This window comes from Corvus kubaryi, unplaced genomic scaffold, assembly GCF_017639235.1.
Source record: "Corvus kubaryi isolate FWS band 111438036 unplaced genomic scaffold, C.kubaryi_AGA036_p1.0 68, whole genome shotgun sequence".
Taxonomy (NCBI): domain Eukaryota; kingdom Metazoa; phylum Chordata; class Aves; order Passeriformes; family Corvidae; genus Corvus; species Corvus kubaryi.
Window position 1 is genome coordinate 10924753 of NW_024582056.1, and position 19991 is coordinate 10944743.

The 19991-nt window shown below is 37.8% G+C and overlaps 1 protein-coding gene across 2 annotated transcripts in view; it reads right to left on the reverse strand.

Moving 5' to 3' along the window:
* The window catches only part of ADCY2 (adenylate cyclase 2), a 204200-nt gene that overhangs the window by 57807 nt on the left and 126402 nt on the right, over nt 1–19991 (reverse strand). For both annotated transcript variants that reach the window (XM_042048731.1, XM_042048730.1), the window contains exons 5-12: nt 14345–14493; nt 13146–13257; nt 11962–12089; nt 6990–7148; nt 5867–5999; nt 5361–5537; nt 3997–4040; nt 1594–1674 (exon numbers count right to left, since the gene is read on the reverse strand). In XM_042048731.1, coding sequence (XP_041904665.1) covers nt 1594–1674; nt 3997–4040; nt 5361–5537; nt 5867–5999; nt 6990–7148; nt 11962–12089; nt 13146–13257; nt 14345–14493 — 983 coding nt within the window. The remainder of the gene's footprint in view (nt 1–1593; nt 1675–3996; nt 4041–5360; nt 5538–5866; nt 6000–6989; nt 7149–11961; nt 12090–13145; nt 13258–14344; nt 14494–19991) is intronic.

Genomic DNA, 19991 nt, shown 5'->3' on the forward strand with positions numbered 1-19991 from the left:
TCATAACCACTCATTTGCTCTAGCTGATAATGTTATTTTCATTTTACAGATGAAGAGTTGAGGCACAAAAATGTGCACAGTAATAAAGAAAACAAAAATGTGATTAGTTTTGTGTCCTAAATATAGGAAATGTTTTATTTAATTGTTCTGTGTGCTTAGCCTTCACAGAGTTAAAATATTATTGAATTACCTGGACGTTTGAGGAATCAACACTTTTGACAACTTATTCCTGAGAATTAATCAGTTGAATCATAGCTTTTAAGAGATTCATTCAGCTAATCAATACAGAGCTAGGTAGAGAATCTAGTTTAGGAAGGTGACATTCTGCCTTTCTGATACATAAGATAATTCATCTTTCTGCAATTTCCCATGTAATTCACAAAATGCACCGAAACTTTTTCAAAAACCTTTTTTATCCCTAAGTTTCTCTGAATTCTAGGTAATAATTAGATAAGACAGGGTTTCTGTGGGATAAAACAACATACAGTATGGTCACACCAGTATTTTAATGCGCTTATACAGATGCTTTACTTTTGACATCAAAACATCATTTTTAAAATCCATTTATCAGAGCAAGCGTACCTAAAGACACGTAAAAACTGACAAAAATTGACTTTATATATCTGTTTTAGTGAAGTCCAGTATAATCAAAAGGCTTTGCCTATCACACGACCTACCCTATTTCACTGTATTCTTTCTATGACCTGTAACTATCAACACTTTTCTAAAATTACTGAAAAACATTTTCCTAAATCCAGGTACCATTTAATAGGATTAAAAGGTGAACAAAACCCAAAATGTGACATATGAACATTAAATAATTAGGTGTAATACTCAGGTAATTAAGATTCTGAGTAACAGAAGCAGCGGGGGAAACATGTAATTAATCACAATTATTGTCCACATTTTTGAAGGGCAATTCCCTTGTTTCATCAGAGAAATATAAGAAGCTTCAACACTTATTTTGGACTGGTATTGATTTCTTTCTCAGCCTTATCTATTCACAGATAAGGAAACAGAAAACATAATACTGCCTCCAGCTCTTCCTAGGACACAGAAAAAAAAAATACATGGCAGGTTGTCTCACCCAGCAATTCCAACATGCTATCAAGATTAGCCTTCTCTAAGAAATCAACCAACTGAGAGACATTAAACTGTGGTTTTAGGGAAAGTTTCTAATTCTGAGGAATTGTTTCTGTGACAATTGGGAAGCATCAATTTTCACATAATTCTGACTCCCGAGCCAGTTATTTCTTGTGTCTTACTTCTCTGCCCTCAGGTAAGATAAATCTGTAGTGCTACAGCCTTGATTCTACAGACACAAACAGTTACAGAGCAAACTCCCTTTGCCAGAAGATCAAGACAAGTCAATGCCTCTGTCACACCATGATTCACAGGCACTGTCTTATCTCATATAGTAGAAAATGTTACTTTACAGCCTATCTGCAAAATGTGCAGGGCCAGTATTAGTGACACCTTTACTGGTTTCAGACTTGGTGTGCCTGTGGCAGCAAAAAATACTAAACAGTGCCCTCTGTTGCAGATTTATGTCAAAGTTGGCATGGTCAGAGAGAACAAAGGATAAAGCCCTACTTTTGGGCATTGATTCCATCAATGGCTTGGATCATCCTCTCATTCAGCTCCTCCTCAAACCTTCTTTTCTGGGATTTTGTTCTGAAACGACAAATATGAGAAGTTACTTCAAAAACAACAGCTGTCATAAACTTTTGAGTTTATCACAAATTTTTTACATTTATACTGCAATAGCAACTATAGGCATCAGGCACAATGACCCTTGTAAGAAGCTGTTAAAAACCACCGTAAGCTACAGTCTCACACACAAACACACACACTCACAAATCTAGAGCTTAGCTCTTAGGGAGCACTTAAATAAAACACAAGAAAATATCTCATAAAAAACCAAGACAGCTCAAGAAATTCTGGTCTAAGGGAAGTCTTCCACAGTGTTATAAATTCATGAAAAAGAATGGGAATATGCTCAAATTCATAAAGCATTCCTGTTTCTTGCAGTTATTTTTTAAAAACCTTGTCAAAATTGTATGATGAGCACACAATGTATTAGTGCACTGGTCATAACAGGTATTCTCTACCAAAATCCTGCTAACTCTTCTTTTCTTGGAAATACTTTATTATTTTTAGTAAGACAACTGAGCACTGTCTGAAATTAGTTTCAGGCATACATCATGTTTCTCTATTTATGAGCCTTGTAACTCATCTGCAATAAAAAAAGCTTCTTTACTTTTGCCTGGACTCAGCATGAACCCAACAGAGGATCATCAGAATGGGATTATCGTTGCTAACATAAATTGCTGCAAACATTATCAATCCTTTCAGTAGTTGTGCTTTCCTTCAGGATGACTTATCTCCAATATTGACAGATGATGTCTGTATTTGAAAACTTAAATCCAATGTTAACTTAAAACCAATGTTTTTTAAGAAGTCATCAGTCAGGTCTGAAATTTGACTCTTTGCTCACCAAGATATTCTTAAGCTACAAATTGAACCCTGTCAAAGGTAACATGGATTTTCCTCAACATCAAGATTTTGGGTTATTTCCCCGAAACTGATAACCTGTTGCAGGTTTCAAATTAATACAGAAATTGTATTAGTGTACTTACAGGAACTTTCAAAACCTCAACTGATTTCATGCCTACTCAATGCTATTGAATTTAGGTAAAAAAGTGCTTATAACTTGTTTTTCACAAGAAATCAATCACAGAAACAATCTACCTAGACAGATGAGGAGACACTGTCCAACCCCAGTTAATCCTCTTGGCAGATCCTCAACAATGTAAGACTGTCGTGTAATGCATAAGAGCTGACACTTAATAGAAGCCTACAGTCAGGCTTCAAACCCTACATTTTCATATTCTAATAAAATACTGATTTTCAAAGTGTTTATGATCATTTCAGCTCTCTCATGTGAGAATGATTAACTAGGTTATCTAGAATCTTATTTACATGTCTGTCTCACTATGGACATTAGACGCCAGCAACGGAAGAAATTCCTTCCATAATATGGTATCAAGACACATTTTTGTACCTTCTGAATCTATTCTGGAGCGGAGTTTAGAAACACAAAAGCAAGACCACAATCTTCAAGAACTGCATTATTTCCAAATGCCACAGTCCAATGATCTTTCACTGCCTGACCAAAATTCTTTGGACATACTGTCCAAATGTAAATGTGCAGTTTTAGAATTAGACTCTTTTTATTAATAGCATGCATGTTCAGTCAAAACTTGTTCATCTTCTGGAACTTAGCAATATTTTAGGTAATTGCATAGTAACCAGAGACAATAAAACCACAAATTTTTAAGAGGTTCATTCAAATGACTTTACAGTATTTATGATATCATTATCTGGCCCTAGTCATTGAGGTACCAAGCAGGAGCATGAAAATTTAAAGCTACTGTGATCTTGTAAACATTTTGTGTAGCAGGAGCACTAGAAAAGACCGCAAAACACCTTTTGAATATCTATTACTGCAAACATATAAAAGACTTTAAAATAATAAACACAACAACAAAATGAAATTTAAAAAAATAAACACAGCAACACAAATACAAAGCAATTAAACAAATATACAAAATGTCTCTTTTGGTACACATTATTATCTGTTGTAAGAAAAATTAACAGCCCTTTCCATCTTCCCTTTTCTTACCCCTCTCTGGCATGCCTCCCAATTTTCTTTATATAATTTTCTTCCCACTAGTAGAGTACATGGTTTGTAGTAGGTCACCAACATACCAATTCAGAATAAAGCTATTTGTTATCAGGAAGTGAATTTTCAATTCATAAGCAACATGTTTGCCAAATCTGTTTCCATAGTCCTTCTTTATGTAAGAGGTATCAGCACTTACATAAAAAAAACAGTCTGCATGAGAAATGGCCCTCACTATTTGACAGCATACCAATGTATATTTATTTATATGGACTTTCTATGAATAACTGATTTTTTTAAGATTGATTTACCTCTCTCTGCAACGCTGAAAATGATATTGCCCCATGGGAACATCCTAAAAAACAAACAAACAAACAAAAAGACCCCTATTAATTACAATAGACCTTAGTAATATTAAGTAGCTTTTAAAATAGTGTTGAAAACAGGGTCAAGTAAGGAGAAAAGTTTCCAGTGTAAATACTTTTAGCATTCAATTAAATCTGTCTAAAAGAAAAATCCAGCCAAAAGTGGAAGATGGAGTGACCTGGAATAAAACTCATCTGTCAGTATAAACACAGGATGAATTAATACAACAATCTGAATCCAGGAGTGTTTTGCTTTACAACAAAGACTTCAATGCCACCACTGTTTGGATGTAGCCCAAACTCTTGCCATCTTCAGCAAAAACCAGTCTTAAGTGTTTTTGAAAAAAACAGACCTCAGTGGCCAAATACAGACAATGGTCATTGTTTTCTAATTAATAGCAACAGCAGCCATCACAGCCACATTTATTTTGTGATTAATAGTGATGACTGGGTACTTCCTGTAATGAACCTGTCACAGTCCACATTCTGATGCACTATGTTTATTGAACAAGAATATGTCTCATATATACAGGAGCAAAACTGAATGCTAATGTTCTATCAGAATTCACCTCTATGCATTCACTTTTCAGAAGTAGAAGATAATGGAATGTATAAGACGTAGATTGACAGCATCTTACTGACAGCAGTAAAACAGTGTTAGTAAAATTAAAAAGAAATTTGTTCAGTGTAAAAGATGCAACATTGCACTATAGTACTCTAAAACTCAGGCCTCCAACCACAGCTAATGACTTGTAGGTGCACCTTCAAAAGGTAGATGTTACAATGAGTATGGATTTGGTTCCTGGATTACTTTGAATAAAGTCCACTCCAAGTAGCACAGGGATTATTCTAACTTCACAGCCTTCGCTCCAGGTTTGGCCATGTTCCAAATGGAGAATGTAGCTAAACAGTCAATAAATCTCTAGGAATTTCTCTGTATTAAAGGATTTCCTTCCTAAAGGTGTTGCATTCTGCCTTTATGGTCAAAATATCTTTCCACAAGATGAACAGCAGCCATTGTACATGCTGTGGTTTGGGGGTGTCTGAGCTCAGAGCATCAAATATGTATTTTAGGAGGTATGCTGGACTCCTTATAATTCAGAGATGCACTTACAGAAGAACATGGCTTCTTACAAGCTAATCCAAAACTCACATTCCAATGTAAAAGCTTCCAGCAACTTCACTGGGTTTATGCCCTGTACAACTGCATGTATCTTCTTCTACCAGAAATAACCAGGTATTTAGCAGTGAGCAGCTTTTTCCTTTCAAATATTGCTATATTGTACAAAATGACATAAGTAGGCCCCTACTGTTGTGCTTATCTTGCCGTTTTCAGTGGTCATGCTGTCCCTGTGATGCAAGTGTGCAAATGGCTTGGCTGCTCCCCAGGATTCCAGGTACCGGGTCATGCGGACAGAAGCTCTCATTTTGGCTCCATCGAGAGTATGCCGAGGCCGAATGTGGTGCTGAGGGCTTCGCTTCTCTCCCTGGTTGACAGAGGACAAAAGGTGATATCAGCCTTTGTGTTCATGACCTTTTGAAGCAGCAGTGCATCATCTGGCGCCACAGATCTCCATGATTAGGGACGTATAAAGGGAGAGGTGCTAAGAACCCGCAATTCTTAATGATATTGCTGGGAAATATCAGAGACTTATTTCTGAAGAGCGGGAAACATTTGCACTGCAAACATTATATATTTGTAGGCAACAATAATAGCTCTGATCAATATCTTCTTGTAGTGAATTATTCAATAAAGAGATTAGTGGTCCTGCTCAAAATCAAGTATGACTGGCCACAAAATAAAAGTACTACTAACCTTAGGATTGATTACAAAGTAAGTCTTAACATTATGCTCTTTCAGATATGGGTCCCTCACATCTCCATCCCCATCTTCCACTTTGTAAGCTCCATTCAAATGGGCCAAGGTGACTGAGGTGATGTGAACACGGCTGAAATTATATTTTAAAAGAATGACAAAGTCACAAATACTGATCAAAAGCAAAATTTGAACCTGATCAACATTTTTTACTTGCTTTCGCATACAACATTTTTATGCTGATCACTTTATTCCAGATTTTAGAAGCTGTGGTGGCCTGTGGGCCTGTGGTACAAGGGACAAAGAGAGTCCACTGGTGAGACAGTCCCTAGTACCAAAGGTTCCTCCCTAGGTTAGGGTGACAGAAAAGGCTTCCCCCAGGATGCTCTGTTCTGCTATGTTAATGTACCCCAGTTCTGCTTCCCTGGCTGGCCCATTGGCCTCCCAGCTCCTTATTACTTTACATGTCCCTGCCCTAGAAGGTTCTCCACTCCCTGTTCCCCCCATTGGCCCTTGCCCCATTGCCACTCCCTCAGAGTTTCCCATTGGCTCCCATACCCTTGCCTTGCCTGTGTACTGCCCCTGTGCCCACAGACCATTGGTCCCTGATGCTCCCTCTGCTCCCATATATAAACCTGGACCCTCCACTGTCCTTTGTTTTCATCCCTGGAACCCTTCATGCGTGTGGCTGCAATAAGTCTCTCCTGTGGAACCCCATACGAAGACCCTTCCTGCATCTTTGCTGTCGACCCATTTTATGGAGCTATCCGTGTGTGTGCGCGTGTACGCGAGTGTGAGTGTGTGGTGGTCCTGCCGAGCGGCTTCGCCTTGGACACGCTTTCAGAAGGTCGCGGCTCCTCACCATCCAGCACCGCAAACCTGGAGCACGATAAGAAGTTCTAATGGGCATAAATCTAAAAGTTTCCATCCACAAAAAAAAAAAAGCTCCTTAAATCACAGGAAATACTGAGTGCCCCAGTTTTGTTTTTTTTTTCCTCAAGACAGCACCTAAGAATGTGTTGGGGCATCTCCATGAAGGCTGATGGCTTAAGACGTGGTGCCTATGCATTTCTCCATGGCTGAAAAGTTGGTGTGTCCAAAGGTTAACAGAGAAGACTCTTACCCTGGGACTCCTCCAGCTTCCATGTGATTGGCCAGGGTAACATCATGGGACCACACATCGTACTGCCACTTCTGCAGCCCAATAACACCGCAGAGCACATTCCCAGAGTGCACTCCTACACGCATGTTAATATCAACTCCAGTCGCATCTCTCACTTTCCTGCGGTTGAGAATAAAACCTCTGTTAATGTATATAATAAGCCCTTTGTTTTCTTTTAATTTACCAGTCAAATTATGTGGATGGCACACCTGTGGAAGTGCTCAAGGCCAGGTTGGATGGGGCTTAGAGCAACCTGCTCTAGTAGGAGGTGTCCCTGCCCATGGCAAGGGAGTTGGAACTAGATGGTCTTTCAGACCCATTCCAATCCAAAACATTCTATCATTCTATGATTCTATGAAAGAAGCATTAACAGTAATAACATTTACTTCTTTTTAGCATTGCCACCATTCTTTTAATGCTATGATTATATATTACCTCTCCTATTATCTTTATTTGCAACAATTTGTAAAAATATTAATTCTCAAGTCTGTGTCTGAAGTTCCTTATTTTATGTTCATCTGAAATTATTTGGGAGGGCTGACATGAATAGAGGAAACGTTTTTAGTCTCAGAGTAGAACCTAAGGACTGTTTTTGTTCTACAGGCAGCTTTTGGAGGTCTTGAACTACTGTTACACACCCTTCTATCTAAAGACCCTAATGTTTCATCAGAGACCTTCTCATATCTGTCATATCTGAGAGGAAGGATGAAAAACCCAGCACCTCAGGCTATTCCACAAGCTGGGGCTTGTACACTCTTTGGGGATATGGGCTCAGTGCCTTTCAGGCTGTGGAGAACACAGGCTCAACAGCCTTCCACATGCTTAGTGAATGCTGCACCCACTCGAACATTATGGAGCGATTGAAAGGCTACCCTCATCGTGCAGACCACATCTAAACCTTCGACTTTTCCAGTGACAAAGTATCTGTTCACCCCATCCCAAATCTCAGAAGGGCCCGACACATAAGATAGGCATTTATCTTTGCAGAAGCAGCTCTTCTGAATCACAGGGGTGACTGAGGTCAAACAACCAGGAGGACATTTCCAGACATATGTCATATGCATACCCTATGTAGAGAGTAATAAAACTAATTCAGTTATCTATGGGCTTATACAGCCCTAAGAAATGGGAAGATCATAACTTAACTGGATTTACTTATTTAAACCCCAATTCATGTGGACCCAAACCTAGCCAGTAATAAGGAACGTGCACATACACTTGGAGAAATTCGGGGTGTTAATGGAAGAAAAAACTGCAGCCTAAGGAACTCAAATGGCTCCTGTATATGAGTTGGGTGTATAGTTCTAGCAACATCTTTGATCTCAGTGATGACAATTATCAGCTCTGTACCTTCTGAATTATTGAATTAAGGTGGCAGGTTTCTCTTTTTTTTTTTTAAAGGGAACATAGAACACAACAGGCTTAATTTGATATGGTAAATCCTACATTTAAGCAGGAGTTCTCATGTGTTTTTTTTCTGGGAAATGAAAGTAACAGGAGCATGACTGAAAGTATTTTAATTCCGTCTGTCTCTCTCAAGTGTTTATTGGTATTTCTTTTCACATTGCCATTTTACACTGCTCTTGTGTAGCTGACACACTTGAAAATGAACTGCCTGTAAATGATCTTTGTAAGCAGTTGGCAAATGCCAAACACCACTTTGCTCCGCACAAGGGATACGACAAAAGCTTAGCACTTTGGAAAAAAGTGTTTTACAAAACTGGGCAAAATGTGGAACATTTATCCTCTAGGAGTGCTTGTCAAAGGACTGCCCTTTCATATTCTGCAGAGCAGGCAGAATAAAGTCTGCTTTGTAATAAGCTCTCAGGAGTTAACCAGGGGAGCAAGCAGAATTGTACCACAACTGAATCTTTTCTTCTGTCTCACAAATTAAAGAAACCATGGAAGACATTAAATTAGCAGTGTAACTCTGGACCAAATTAGGGTTTACTAATTCTTCTATCCTGTACTCCTTGAACAATCGCTATGACAATGCAGGCACTGAATGCATTCAAGAATGTAGGCTATCACATCCCCAGAGGACGCTTGCCTTACCTACAGAAGTATATCTGAAACTTCCCACCTTTATTTCATTTTCTGCTCCCCCTGTGTCTCTGGTTTCCCTCAGCACAGCACAGTCTGTGTGCCCAGCCTGGATGGGCAGTCAAAATATTCATAAAGACTGTATTTTTCTTATTGCAACGTGAAATTTGAGTTTGTAAGGATTCTACATTTTTCAGAGGCATGGTTAGCTTGCAGGTAATTCTAGCAACTTTACTCCACACAAGCAAGAGTTCAGGTCATTAGGAAAGCATCTACATGCTTTACCTGAGCTTTATTCTTCTATAATTCTCGACTAAGGTATCTAAGACTTACCTAGCCCTGTCTTACACACTTTAACACATTGAGTGAGCCTTAGGCATTTAGTCCCCTGCAAACTGCCACCTTTAACAGCATAGTTTCCTTTTGGATCAGACCCGCAGGAATGAAATCATACCTAAAAGAATTCTTCTATTTTGTATCTAACATTCAAAATGGTGTAACCATCTTATATCCAACAGTTTCTTTCACTTTCCTCTGAAATTGAGTTTGTTTCATGCTACCAAATCAAAGGAAGTCTTTGAGAACGTGTGACTGAGAAACATCCAAATAAGGAAGTCACCAGGCAGACAAGGGGGTAGACTTTGAGCTGAGTGGAAACATCTCATATATTCACACACAAACATATTTTGCCTTAACAGATAAGCTCTGGCCTTAAAGCACCCGGTTAAGGTGGCCAGCTCTCAACATCACAAGCAGCACTGGCATTTATGCCTTGATAAAGTGAGCATCCCACTCCTGGACAAGCAGGCTGCAGACTATAAGAAACATTGGATTTGTTCCAACGTGGAACAGAGAAACAAAGCAATTAATCAATGGGACTACAATCCATGTTTGAATGGAACAATCCATAGCATAGTGAAGCTGAATTGCTCAAAATGGAGCTACACATCATTAAGTAAGAAGACTGAATAAGACTTTGTAGTACAGATCACCTGGCAATTTGGCAGAATTCCTCCTTTTTTGCTTCCAGGAGAACTGGAACTGAAACCATGTTCCGGTGGTAAAATCTCTATGGAACTACCAATATAAACAGCAAACCACTCTATTTCAGTAGCTTATGGACCGAGGGGGCAGTTTGCACCTCAGTGACTGAATAGAACAATAATTTCTATCTGACAAAAAAGGTATTTCAGATAGAGCAAGTCAAATATATTGAGTGACACACTTCCAATTGCAAGAGTATTACTACTTCTCATTTTACAGGGCACAGAAATATGTCAGGAGATGCTTCCATATAAAGATGCAGCAATCACACAACAAAATATGGAGCTGATTAATAATCAGCAATTTTCATTCACCTGCAGGCTGCGACACTTGACATAATACTTTGAAAGGCTTTGAAAACACAGGGTACAGATTCCTCCCTTCTTCTGTAAACAGGCTGTGGTAATCAGGCATCTGTCTATGGGAGCACTGTGGTTTCTGACTACAGTAATAAAGTCAGATCAGAATATGCTTTACAACTAACATGTAATTTTCTAGTCTGTAAGGCTGCTCTTACCAAGAACCTGATTGTACAGCATTAACAACGAATATACTTGATAGCAGCTTGAGCAGAAAGTTATTTCAGAGAAAATTGGAAGTTCTGAAGTGTGAGAACTGACAGATTGCTCTCTGAGCTCAAGTAAAACATTGCATTATGATGTGTGATATACTTTGGTTCTTTGTGAAGGGCACTTTATGGCTCAAGCTTAGTGTTGTTTTTCCACCACTCCGTAACCTCCTATACTTTTTTCTCTAAGTAACAAAGAACAGGTTGATCAGAAACTCCATGCAAATACTTTTAACTCACATTTCTCACGCAGCACACAGATGTTTTGAAATGTAAACCAGAAAGCTCTCATTTTCACTCAAAGGCTGGGGAAAAAATCCCAACATTTTTAAGCCAACCAAACCAAGCAGCCCCCAAGGGGGGGCAGAACTTTGGGACTAACACCCTTTTACCAGCTGCTCTACAGAAGGGATGGTAGCTTTAGATCCTAGTATGCTAGAGAAGCAAATGGTTTAATTGTGGTTTAATTGTGATACTGTTCTAGTATATCTAAGTGAAAAAGAGAAACATCCTGTGAAAGCAACTAAAATGCAACCATATCTGTAGACTCTAATGTTTGGCAAGGAGAAGTACTCCAAGTACCCTTTAAAAAATAGGTTTCTTTGGACACTGTGTAAGGTACAACCATAGGTGGATGAAGAACCAACATTTTAGAGAATGCAGCAACCTGATTCCTGTACTGAGATCAGTTTTACAAAAGATTGCTAAAGCAAGGAGATCAAAATACTGGTTTCCAAAAATACTACCCCTTTTCCATGAACACATAAAAGGGAAAAGAACCAAATTTGCTTTAATCAACCTACCCATACAGTAATTACCCTGGATTGAATCAGAAGACCAGATAACTAAAAGCCAAAACCCTCTTGTGACTGCAATTACGCACATATGAGGGTAGCACCTAAGGATTAGAAGAATAATTTTGTACGGCTACTTCATTAATCATTAACACAGTTCAACACAACTATTCATTTCATGATGATGTGCACACCACACATACACCTCACAGGGATGGGCCAATTCCTTACTTTGCTACATGGCCAGTGGTTAATGTGACCTAGACAAAAACATAAAAATTGGAACTTACACTTATAGAAGAGCACACCAAGTTTTAAAATCAAAGTTCAGCTGGTTAGAAAAAAACAAATCACACAAAGGACTCCCAAATATCCAGACCTCCACATGATACATATTTTTGCCAAGTATAGCTCACCTAGATATACTATAATTTTAGTGAAAGGAAACTGGGTTTTAAGGTTTTTTTTAAAGTTTGATACTTACTTAATGGCTTCACACATGTCCAGTCCCATTTTCACACAATTCTTGGCATGATTTTGAAGAGATATAGGTAGTCCAGAAACACAGTAATAGCAGTCACCTAAGATTTTAATTCTCATACATTCATTTTCCTGGAGGAAAAAAAAAGCAAGGTGAGATGGTCACTTTTAACTTGAAGTACATAAATGACGGGTTGCTGTTACAAAGACTGACTTAAATGATAAAAGCAAAGTCATTCTACTTAAGCTTGTTTCAGTAGAGAAGAGCTTGCTACAACAGAAATGCTGGGAGAGTTTTGTATGGTTGATCCCTCCACCCATTATGGTCCTTAATGGGCAAAAGCAGAAGTAATTTCACTGCAAAACATGTATGTGCAGCATTGCTCACACCTGAGAATAAAGAACTGAATGAAATTATCGTGTCCTCAATCCATATAAAGCCTTTTTGTTTGAAATATGAAATCAAAAGATGTAGTTTTCCACATTTACATCTCTGAAAATGTACTGTGGAATGCTTCCAGAAGCTAGCAATCATAACAGTATTTCTATATTTTATACTCTAAGGCCATGTAAAGATTTTTGTTTTTTAAAAAACAATACTGGGCAATAGTTTCTGAACTAATAAAAACACAGAAAACTTTTATCTGTTCTGAGGTTTCTGATTTCACCTTCACACATGAAATTTGGTTTAATTTTTATAAAAATAACACCTAAATAAGCAGAAGAAAAATTTCTGATTGTATTTGATTCTTTTCTTGAGTAATCAAGAGGCTGTGGTTAGTAATTAAAATTGGTTTGATCATTATTGTCTCTCTTCTCCTTCAGTCTCATAAATGCTTTTTCTGAGATTGGAAAACTGACTAACACTTTTCTATCTTGAGTTTCTTAATCCTTGTTATTGCAAAAAATCTATTTAAAGAACTGTTCATCTGCCATTAAGCTTTATTGGACTCCATGAGCTGTCTCTATTGGTCCTATTAGAGAGCTATCTTGGGTTTCACAGACTGTCACACTGGCAGAAATGCACTGCTGCACTCAGACCAGAGCCAGATCTTTTTCTTCACACGTTTCAAATCCAATCTTCCTGCCAAAGTCTCAGAAATGCTGCACAAAGGCCCCAAGAAGAAAAAACTATTTTAAAGATGACTCCCTTATTCAAACTAACAGTAGCAGCCCATAGCCACCCACCTTGGCAATCTGATCAAACTTGCCAAACAGCTCGTTTAACATGTGCACCAGCTCCCCAGGTGAGCAGTCACTGGCCAGGCGAGTGAATCCCACGATATCAGCGTACAAGATGCTGCAATAGAAACAAACAGAATCTTGGTCACAGCTTCCTTCTGCAGGACTCAGATCCATCAATCAACAGCAAAACCTGAAAGTAAGCATTCTGGACTTCACAGGGGTATGTCCATACCCAAATCAGCCACTAGTAAATGTAGAGCAATAAATATGACTACATTTATAGGGAAACCTATATTTACTTTTATGGATGTTGTGTTTATAGGCAATATATACCTATATTTATCTTTATAGGTGTTGTGTTTATAGGTAATATATACCTATATTTATAAGTATTAACTTCTCAGTTTACATACCTTTATAGGCATACCTATATTTATAGGTGTTTATAAACATTTTATACCTGAATTTGTTACGGTATTAAAAAAATAGAAATATTTTTGCAAGTCACAAATCAGCAAAATAATGGCAATATAAGAGTTTCAAAGAGTGTGCTCACAAGAGAACATGAGTTTCCTCAAAAGTACTGCAAAACTTTTAGTAAAGTGGTTTCTAAGAATATCATTCAAACTAACTTGTCTCATCAAAAAATAAACAAACAAACAACTAATCAAAACAGGAAAAAAAAAACTTGTAAAGAAGAAAGAATGTTTAAAATAAAAGGTGATCTATTTTTCCAGCTACTAGAAAATTTTAATTAATAAATAATTACAGCTGTCAGCAGAATATTTTATCCCAGGTACTATGTAAAATACATATGTGATACAGCTGCCTCTGTTTACATGATATAAATCCTGAGAAATTGTTCCAGTCAAGAAAATTGCAAAATCGGAATCATACCACTGACGTGAATTACAATTTGACTAGTATACATGGAAGCAGGATTTGGTACTTCAACACAAAAAATGAAGATGCTATGAAAAAAAGCCTATTGTGTGGCTTTTTCTCAACAACTCCTTTGTATTATAACCTTTGGGGCTCTTCTGGAATGTAGCATTGTCAGCATTTGATCAAATTAAGGGATGCTACATATTAAGTTAATGAAAAGAATATTTAAAAAATTATTTTCTTAATTGCTCCCTTAACACTTTCTTTCAATTTCTTTTGTCTGAATGCTGTTGATACATTTTATTACAGTACAATACCTTACATTGGTGTGCCTTTTGACATACAAATTGTGGAAGTTATTGGTGTTTTCCAGCTGGCCTGCCTTCGGACCTTGTAACCTCTGAATGATCTCTGCTTTCATTTCCATGGCAATGTGAGCAGGCAGTAAAGAAAGTAGAAGACGCTCCTAAAATTTAAAATGAAATGTCCACAGTTTCTTTATGGAGAATAAAGTTAGTACGGCATCAATACTGTGCAAGGCACACACTATTGCCAATACTACAGAACATTTTGAGGAGGCTTGCACTGAGGCCTGGTATGAACTCCAAAGTCAATCAGTTCCTTGAAGAGTGTGACAGAGATATACACACATTTCCAAGTAATACCTGCCTTCTTCAAGGTTTTGTGTATATTAGAAAAAGGTTAAGCCAAGCTTAACATTTGATGAAGTTATGTACAGGAATCTATTCAATATCCGAGTAGGATGCAGCAAATGAAACGAGTTGTAAGGCCAGTCCAGAGAACTTTCAGGGAAATGCTGTCTGATTCAGGCAAGAATAAGATACATCTTTTTATTTTAATGTATTTAAATGCTCTACCATAATTTTAGAAGTTAGACTGAAATTAAAAGATAAAATACAGACACAGAACATACTGAAACTGATGAACTTTTGCAAAGCATTTTGATAGGTACTCTCCCCTTCAATATGGCATTTGACAAAATATTTTTTTTTAAATTAACCTAAAAGCATATTGAATATTAAAAAACCCCAAACCCTAGATATTTTTCCTCATCATTTGGTATTAGGGTCTTCCTCTTCATTTGATATTATGGTCTTCCTCTTGTAAAGCTCTCTGACGCTTTCATTTTGCCCATTTTACCTGTGACAGCTTTGCACTGAGTTCCTACTTCTCTGGAAAACAGAACAAGAACTCTGCAAAAAAAAGTCCTTCTTGCTTTATCATACTCCATCTTGAAACTGAGAAAGGATTTCCTGTTTTCTCATAGGCAGACAGGAGAGACTCCTTCTGGCTAAGGATAAAAACCAGAAGCCTGAACCAGTGAGGAGGGGGGAGGCATCTGAAAACGCCCTTGACAGAACCAGAGAGAGAAACAGCTACACCAGAAAAGATGATGACCCCAAAATGTGCATGATCCTCAAGTGTTACTCAGAATAATGCATTTTCTTTGATTCACAAGAGTATTTTTGCAGACTTTGCAGTTCTGTTCACGAAGGCACCAGAAGAAGTACAGCCATTAATCCAATCCTCTGCCTGGGATAATTTCTCCTGTTCAGGTCTGATGACCTTGAGTAGAGCATGGCAATAACAGGGCTATAGACTCTTCTAATATTTGCAGCTACCTTGGCTATCTATCTCTGTCAAGTATAATGAAAAATTCACATTCCTCATAGCATTTGTGCACTTGCAAGCATAGCATTCAATTACATGAGGCCCTGTGAAACTGATCTTGCACATACTTGGCAAAAAATCTTCTATTTCAGTGAATCAAGACAGAATCTTGCTTTGCTGCTAATTAATATTGAACTAATAATTTATTTCTTAAATGCAAGATTAATTTAGTATGTTTAGGCACTTGAGCAGGTTCACATCCAAGAGACTGATGTATTTTCACTGGTTATGTTCAATGGCAATGTTTCACTTCCACAGCTCCTTGGTGGAGGTATTTTGCTAACTTATAAATAATATCTGCACAACTAATTGATTTTTTTCATAACAAAATCCTACTCTTCCAAGTTGCTCTTTATCTAACAGTACAGGATTGTTCAGACTTGTTAATAACTATAATTACACAGTTAATGAAGAGGTGAGTGCTCTTAGCTACAATTTTACATCACCATACTCCTTTTGTACCAGGGATAGTAAATTCAAGCTGGTTCACTATCTTCCTGTGACTGTTACGATTCCAGACACACAGTGACGCAGGCACTCAACATCCAGGTTACTGCTTACATCTTTGAAACTCAGAGAGGCTGGCAAAAGGTCATAAAGCAACAAATGTTTTCAAGGAAGCAAGCAAAAAAAAAACCAAGAGAAAAGGTTTTCATGGAAAGCAGCATGAAGTCAACTACAAGCTAAAGAATCGTATGAGGCAAAGAGAATGCCCTCAGTTTGTAGGGGACATCAGGAGAGATGGACTATTTCCCCTTCTTTTTCTCTTCAGGCCATCCCACTATTCCATTCTGCTTAAATAGCCTGGTGAAGCTGTTCACCACACCAGAATTCCCTCCAAAGAATGTTTTCTTTCCTCCATTTCCACCGTACTAAAGAGAAGGTTGCAACCAGAGGCTGCATTAGGGAAATGCAATTGGTGAAGCACACTGCAGAACACCTTGCCATGCCCAGCTGCACATACAGCCTTCAGACACCCTGCAAGCATTCACACTTCAATCCTGAAGTTATCCCTATTGTGATAGATGATGTGGACTGTTAGTTTTAATTTCTTTCACTAAAAGACAGTTGTGAAAGAAGGTGAATCTCAGCTACTTATGAACACTGTGGCTGGGCTGGTCAGCTAAAGATCCTAAGAAATGCAAAGCACATAAGAACACCTCCTTCTTCCTGTTTTGTCATTGCTGTTGGCTCAAAAGAGAGGAGTGGAAGGATCAAAACCACTTACTGATCAGCTTGTGGTGCCTGATGTTGTGCATTGAAATTCCTGCAGACTGGAACAATGCAAGGAACACCACAAATCAAGACTGCTGCTTATGCTGGCTTTATATTTGGTAATACATTCCATTCTGTACTGTTCTCTCAAAAAGACAGAAAATCTACCCATCAAAAACTAGGTGAACTGAGATACAAGACACTGACTTTTACACAAAAATCTTCCTTATCCGTAGTAACTAGAGAAGCCACTCTCAGAGCTACAGTCTGTAAGAAAAAAGTTGAAGTAATTCTGAATGCAGGTCAAGAGGTACCATTTGAAAGACTTCAGACTGAAAATAAGAATACCTGCTTCAGGTGAAACTTCTGTGCTATGACAATAGTGAAAATCTCTTCACAAATGTCCTTCCCTAGAATATTAACAACATGACCTTAGCAGCTTATACAGGGGATTTACACACACAAGACTGTTTCCTGACTGTTCGTGTTCCCTGGGACTATGCTTTCCTCTCAGTCACTTCTAGCTGATACCTCTCAAGTCCTAGGGCTAAAAGATGGAGCCCACGATCTATACTGAGCACAAAATTAAAGTCCCTTTCAATACTATAGGGTTAAGTACTTCTCTCTTCTCCACCTGGACCCCACTAGGAGGATAGCAAGTAGACATCCTCCCTGGGTTTTCTCGCTGAAGTTTTTCTGTGGTATTTATCAAACTGTTATTTGAGTTCCTGTTCACTCAATCTCTCACATCCAAGTCCCTGAATCATACAGATTACTTCAGCAGTGATTCTCAGTTACACATTACTCCTCTAAGCTGTATAAACTCTAGTAGCTGACTTAGCTAGAGTAAGTTAGCATAGCTCAGTTAAAGAACATAGCACTGTGTTGTTTTCGGCAAGGCAGCAATTGCGCTTGAGTATCTTGCACAGTATCATGCTGTTGTTATGCAGCAAACAAGCAAAATATCCAAATACTAGGTACAGGACATATTCTAAAGTGCATGTTTCACAAATCAACCTCTTCTTGGCCTGAGGCAATAATGCTTTATTTATTTGCTCATTCCTGTTTTATTATGTGAACTACCAACACTGATTCACTCATTTGTACAAGATTAAACCACTATCAACTCTTTACTGTAGCATAAAGCTAAGAATTTATGGATTTAAAGGCCAAATATTCTTCCATCTAGTCTGATCTCTTGAATAATATAGGCAACAGAATATCATTAAGGAGAAACAAAGGTAGTCTGATAGGACTCACTATATTAAAATCAACTTTCTGCCTTGCTGTCAGTGGAGAGAAACTGTCCTTCAAGGCATTTCACAGAATCTAATGCTGAAATTCTGAGGTAGCAATACTCTCTCTCTCTCTGTTGTCTAGGGAGGGAACTGCTGGTCCAAATTTTGGTCTTACTGGAAGAAATGTCCATCTTTGTTGTTAAGCTTCTTCTGATATCCAACAAGTCTGCAGAAAAACTATATATTTGTAGATCAGTAAAGGACTATAGGAATATTTTTGGCCCTACAATCGCATATAGGGATATTTTTGTCCCTTTCAATGTTATTTAGGGCACTGAATATTGAATTCTGCTTTTCTGTGGGTTGGATTTTGTTTTCAGATTCCTGTGGCATATATCTAATCATCTATTTAGCAAGTTTGACAAACAAGGTCAGTAACTCAGCAGTAAGAGCTCAAGGAGCAATTAGCCTACGCATGCATCCTGCTTCACTACAAAGTTTGCAAATAAACACAAATAACATCAAATTTTCAGCTTCCCTTGAAATATATAAAGAAATAACTCACAAGAAATGAATTTTGTGATTCCTGACCACAAAATGATCAAATAGCCAAGAAGCTGACCAAGATTATCGTCAATTATAGTACTGTTTTCCCAGATCTCATGATCATTCTCTAAAATACACCTACAAGAATAAATAGTTGTAAATTGTTTTTTCTTAAAGCTAACTTGGACTCCTAACTGTGAGGGAAGACGACTTCTTAAAATTATTTGCTATCTCCTTAAATTTAGCCTATGTTAATAACCTCCATCAACCTCATTACTTGTGCTGAGGCCAATAAATTGATTTTACTCATACACACCACAAAAGGTATTCAATCTTGGCTGCAGAGACATCAAGAAGTGGACAATTCACCAGCTTCTAGTGGTTAATCTGCTGAACTGTTAAAAACTGTTAAAAATGTGTTCTGTATTTCTTACTTTGAAGTTTTGGCCCGGTTACATCTTTCTCAGCTCAAGATTAATGTCCCTACTCTTATTCCTGTAAACACAGATAACTGTCTTTTTGATGAGGTAAATAGACTTAGGTCCAAAAACCTCCTTCTCCTAAGTGTTTTCTACACTCTCTTCTCAAAACTCTCAACAACCTTCAAGCATTTTCAAGGGTTTCTTGACACAAATCCTAACATTTTGCTCCAGTAAACACAGACACACACATATTTATTTCCCACAATATGTCCATGACTTACTCTGTGCAACCTTCTGCTGTAACATACCCAGAGTTCCTGGTGTGCTGTTCCATGTCTCCTACTTTCTCCAAAATATTATACAAAGTTGCAACCTTAAAATATCCTAGGTGTGGCCCATACTGTTTTAGAATTATGTCTCTTCAGAAATTTATTAAAAATTCTCTTGATTGTTTATAAAGTATTCCATATTACAGTATTTATTATCAGACCAGTATTTACATTTTCTGCAAAAGTTATTGTCTAGGAATGTCCTCACATACCTCCTAGATAATTAATAAAAATACAGAATAGCATAAACAATGAGACGTGATTCTTGCAGAACATGATACACATGCCAACTCATAGAAGACGTCCAGTGATAACTTCCAGTTACTCTACTTAGAAACCATTAGACTGTGCTCTTTTGGTGGGAAGTGTCAGTATTTTTATGCTGAGCATCACTGCATCAAATACCTTACTGAAATCTTTTGATTTTGGAAAGTTACTTAACCCAAACCTGTTCCCACTAAACACTGAAACACATTTTCATATGACTCGATTTCCTACCAAGTTTTTGAGTGCATCACTCTT